Raw genomic sequence first — 5,000 nt, 5'->3', positions numbered from 1 at the left:
TATCGTTATTACCCTAATCATCATTATTATCACTATTATTACTATTATCAAAGATATTATCGTTGCTGTCATTCATAATAACATTACTATCATTTCTTACAACTTTATCATTATTTCTATAATTGGCAATAAATTGGAAATTGGTATTTGTACTCTTTAATTTTTCCCTTTCCAACAGCGTACTTGTACTAGTGTAAATTTAAGTACTCAAAGTAATAAATCAATAAAAGTAGTTATTCCGGAGATGGATAACACTATATTGACAACCACCCATCACAACAAACAACCGAACGAACAACAAACCAACGCAACAGACAGACACATTGCAACAAATTGTAACAAACAGAGAAACAGGCACTCAGCACAACGGACAAACGTTAACATTATCTATTGCAGGTTCTTCTCAATATTTTCCAAATCCCGAAATCCTTTCATGGGCGTTGTTATCCCGTGGAACTCAAAAGAATATAGAATACTTGTTAATTAAGAATCATTGATCTTTTGTATTTTGGGGGCGGTTAGAACACCAAAGTCAATAGCAGGAAATTAGCAATTATTATTTTTATTAAATATTAATCAATTAAAAAATAATTAGAAATTAGCAGGAAATGTGAATTTTGAACCGGATTTGAGAAAATTAATTCTAAAAAGATATATACATATTAGAATATTATATTACAGGAGTGTAAGATATGAGTAATTTGTACTGCATAGTATATAAAGCTTTTATTCAATTTCATATAAATACATTCAGCTATTATACATAAGAGGAAATGTATTAAGTATTAACTGATGGAAATTGCAATGTTATTTTCTGATATTTCATAAATTCAGTTACTACTATTTGATGATTAAAGATAAGAAAATGCCCTATGTATTAATGGTGAGAAATACTAAACACAAAATAGAGGGAAGTATTTTATCAACCTTTTTCCTTTGTTTCATGTCATTTAAACACCCTAATGGTCACCCAGAGAAAACAGTCGCCAAGCAATAATTAGTATGGTAAGTATGATAATACACAAGAAAACAACTCCACCATGAAATTTTATGTTTAGTTATCCCTTGCACTGGTCTTTCTTACAGAAAATGATTACAAGTACAGTACGATCAAAGACTCTTATCTTTATGTTGTTTTCATCTTCCCAAGATTGCAATGTATACTACGTCACACTAAATTATATTTTATTTATCAATCTGAGTGTGTGGGTATATACATATATGCGTGTTTGTGTGTGTGTGTGTGTGTGTCCGCGTGCTTTATACACACACAGACACACACACAAATACAGACACACACACATACCACACACAACACACACACACACACACACACACACGCACACATAAATACTGATATATCATAAATCATAATATACAAAACTACATACAAATACAAGCAATTGCAATATGTTCACAATAGATAAACACTACGACCTACAAGCAATCTCATGTAGACCGAGTTTCGTGGGAAGGAGTCTTGGTACCTTCTAAGCGACTGGCTCCTCTGTGGGGGATGTCAGATGGCAGTTTCTGGGTCAAATATCATGCGAAGCCCTGAGGTCAACGAGTCTCATTCGGATGTGCGTCATAAACATAAAGTTCATTTGAACTAATACGCAATAAGGCAAAGACATGATTTATATGATATATATACTTATATATATATGTGTGTGTGTGTATGTGTGTGTGTGTGTGTGTATCCATGTATGTAGGTATGTATGTATTCATATACAAACATACTAAATGAAAAAAAAAGCTGTTTGGTCATAATACTGAATTTAACATAAATTTTTCATAAATTCAGTTTCCTGGCATTCCTCATAACATAACATCTTTAAGAAAATGTGATGGCAAATGACCGAAAAATATTATATATATTTATCTAGCGCTCTTAACGACACCTAAGAGCATACACAACGACATAACTCGTATAGCGCATAGAAGATGAACTGGCAACACTGCTGATAAAGTAAGCAGCCTCAAGGAACTGCGAGATGGCACTCAGTCTAGACCCGTCGGTGCCACCGCTGTGAACACTTCGAAGGTAATCTATAGCACTTATTTCCTATTAATTAATGGGTTAAGGAATGGGTTATTGTTATTGATGTTGTTATTGTCGGTGTTATTGTTATTGTTGATCTTGTTGATATCATTATTATGATTAATTATACTTTATTTTGTTGTTGGCACTACTATTACTGTTACATATACTGTTGTGTATCTTCACTTACGTTTGTAAACACTTTTATGATCATTATAGTGAATTTTATTATTGAGTCTGTGCTTATTTTTCTTTGCACTCCCGCACACCCTGTACATGTACTCGTGTTTTTTTTGTTTTTTTTTTTTTAATTCTCATTTTAATAAAGATACATAAACTTCTGAACCATACCAACATCGCATTGTAACGTAATCATGACGAAGCTTTTTGCAACCTCATCATGCATCTTGCATAAAGGGTTGAGATGGTGCTTGTATATCACACTGACAGAGCTTTCAGAGTTCTGCTTATAATGGTATATATATATTACTACAGACATAAGGAGCAATCGTGTATGTTATCATTACCCGACCGATGGCACTGACTACTTATCTAATTAATAATCACTAGATCAGATTGCATACCACTTAAACGAAATCCAAAGACACATGTTCTCTTCTCTTACTGTAAGTGGCACTATATGATGATGAAAACAGGTTCTATTATGCATATCACTTCAAAGAAAAAAAATTGTATACGAACCTAATAATAAAGCTGTTCTATAAGTGGCTAAAACAAATTATATTTTGAATGTCAAATGTGTGTTTTTTTTGTTTGTTTGTTTTGTATGTAAATCATAAACCGAAAATTCTTTATATCTCTTCCACAGTATATATGAAAGTAAACACACAATTACCATTTCTCCCGTTATCCATGACACCGTAAACCCCAAATTAATCATTCATTATTCCTCGTACAAATGTTAATTTCTTCTTCCCATATACATAACAAAACAAAACATCCACTAATCTCCTTATTCTTACATCTCTTCATAAAATCATCCTTAGAAAAAAAAAAAAAAAAAAAAAAAAAAAAAAAACACTCCAATTACCACTTACACACAAAATGAAAAAAAAAGAAAGGAAAGAAAAAAAAAATCAAATCTCCTACCTTTTCCACGCGCGCCGCACAGATGGCGACACTAGCCAGCGGTCACACGGCGAAAGTCATCGAGGGGAGCGAGAAGGCCAAACTAACCGAAGATTTCCCCGGTTTCAAAAAGGGTTGGGTGAGGCTCTTCCCAGGTGGGTGGCTTTTGTCGAGGCCCTTCTGTAAAGTCGCCGACAAGCTCTACAATTTCGAGGTGAGATGTGTTATCAGTATTATCATTATTTTATTATTACTATTATCGTATATTCCAAGTCAACGGGGACAGTTTGACACTACATGATTCATTATTATTATTATTATTATTATTATCATTATTATTATTATTTCTATTATTATTATTTCTATTATTAATATAATCATTATTATTATTATCACTAACCTTATTATTATTATCCTCCTCCTCCCCTTCCTCCTCCTCCCCTTCTTCCTCTTCCTCTTTCTCCTCCTTCTCCTCCTCCCCTTCCTCCTCCTCCCCTTCTTCCTCTTCCTCTTTCTCCTCATTCTCCTCCTCCTCCTTCTCCTCCTCATCCTCCTCCCCTACCTCCACCTCCACCGCCACCTCCTCCTCCTCCTCCTCATCATCCTCTTCTTCTTCTTCTTCCTCCTCCTTCACCTCCTTCTCCTCCTCCTCCTTCTTCTTCTTCTCCTCCTCCTCCTTCTTCTTCTTCTCCTCCTCCTCCTCCTCCTTCTCCTCCTCCTCCTCCTCCTCCTCCTCCTCCCCCTCCTCCTCCTCCTCCTCCCCCCTCCCCCTCCTCCTCCTCCTCCTCCTCGTCCTCCTTCTCTTCATCCTCCGCCTCCTCCGTCTCTTCCGCTTCTTCTGCCACCTCCTCCTCCCCCTTCCCTCCATACCTCCCCCTCCTCTTCCACCCCCACCTCCTTCTCCTCCACCCCCACCTCTTCCTCCTCCACCTCCACCTTCTCCTCCTCCACCCCCACCTCCTCCTCCTCCTCCATCCCCACCTCCTCCTCCTCCACCCCCACCTCCTCCTCCTCCTCCACCCCCACCTCCTCCTCCTCCTCCTCCTCCCCCCCCTCCTCCTCCTCCTCCTCCTCCCCCCCCACCTCCTCCTCCTCCTCCACCACCACCTCCTCCTCCTCCTCCCCCCCCACCTCCTCCTCCTCCACCCTCTCCTCCTCCTCCTCCTCCACCCCCACCTCCTCCTCCTCCTCCCCCCCCCCCTCCTCCTCCTCCTCCTCCACCCCCTCCTCCTCCTCCTCCTCCTCCACCCCCACCTCCTCCTCCTCCTCCACCCCCACCTCCTCCTCCTCCTCCACCCCCACCTCCTCCTCCTCCTCCACCCCCACCTCCTTCTTCTCCTCCACCCCCACCTCCTCCTCCTCCTCCACCCCCACCTCCTTCTTCTCCTCCACCCCCACCTCCTTCTCCTCCTCCTCCACCCCCACCTCCTTCTCCTCCTCCTCCACCCCCACCTCCTCCTCCTCCTCCTCCACCCCCACCTCCTCCTCCTCCACCCCCACCTCCTCCTCCTCCTCCACCCCCACCTCCTCCTCCTCCTCCACCCCCACCTCCTCCTCCTCCTCCTCCACCCCCACCTCCTTCTTCTCCTCCACCCCCCCACCCCCACCTCCTCCCCCTCCTCTTCAACCCCCACCTCCTACTCCTCCTCCTCCACCCCCACCTCCTTCTTCTCCTCCACCCCCACCTCCTCCTCCTTCCCTCCCTACCTCCTCCTCCACCCCCACCTCCCCCTCCCTCCCCACCTCCTCCTCCTCCTACCCTTCACCCTCTCCATCCCCCCTTCCCCTCCCCCTATCCCTTTCCCTACCCTCCTCCACCCCCTCCTTCCCCTCCCCCCGCAGTTCCGCAAGGACGACGTGCTGGTGA

At 42.2% G+C, this 5,000-nt stretch overlaps 1 protein-coding gene across 1 annotated transcript in view; it reads left to right on the top strand.

The window, feature by feature from the left end:
- The first annotated feature begins 1,907 nt into the window (after positions 1–1,907).
- Positions 1,908–5,000, top strand: part of LOC122250238 (sulfotransferase 1C4) — a 6,534-nt gene continuing 3,441 nt past the window's right edge. The window contains exons 1-3 of the mRNA XM_043011598.2: positions 1,908–2,047; positions 3,177–3,347; positions 4,976–5,000. The exon at positions 4,976–5,000 is cut by the window's right edge and continues 121 nt beyond it. Of these exons, the coding sequence (XP_042867532.2) occupies positions 3,177–3,347; positions 4,976–5,000 (196 nt within the window). The 5' untranslated portion in view covers positions 1,908–2,047. The remainder of the gene's footprint in view (positions 2,048–3,176; positions 3,348–4,975) is intronic.

Source organism: Penaeus japonicus, unplaced genomic scaffold, assembly GCF_977035675.1.
Source record: "Penaeus japonicus unplaced genomic scaffold, GWHDUDI00000001_assembly GWHDUDI00000012, whole genome shotgun sequence".
In the NCBI taxonomy this organism is placed as follows: Eukaryota; Metazoa; Arthropoda; class Malacostraca; order Decapoda; family Penaeidae; genus Penaeus; species Penaeus japonicus.
Note: the sequence above shows the minus strand (reverse complement) of the source record. Positions and strands in the feature narration are given on the sequence as shown.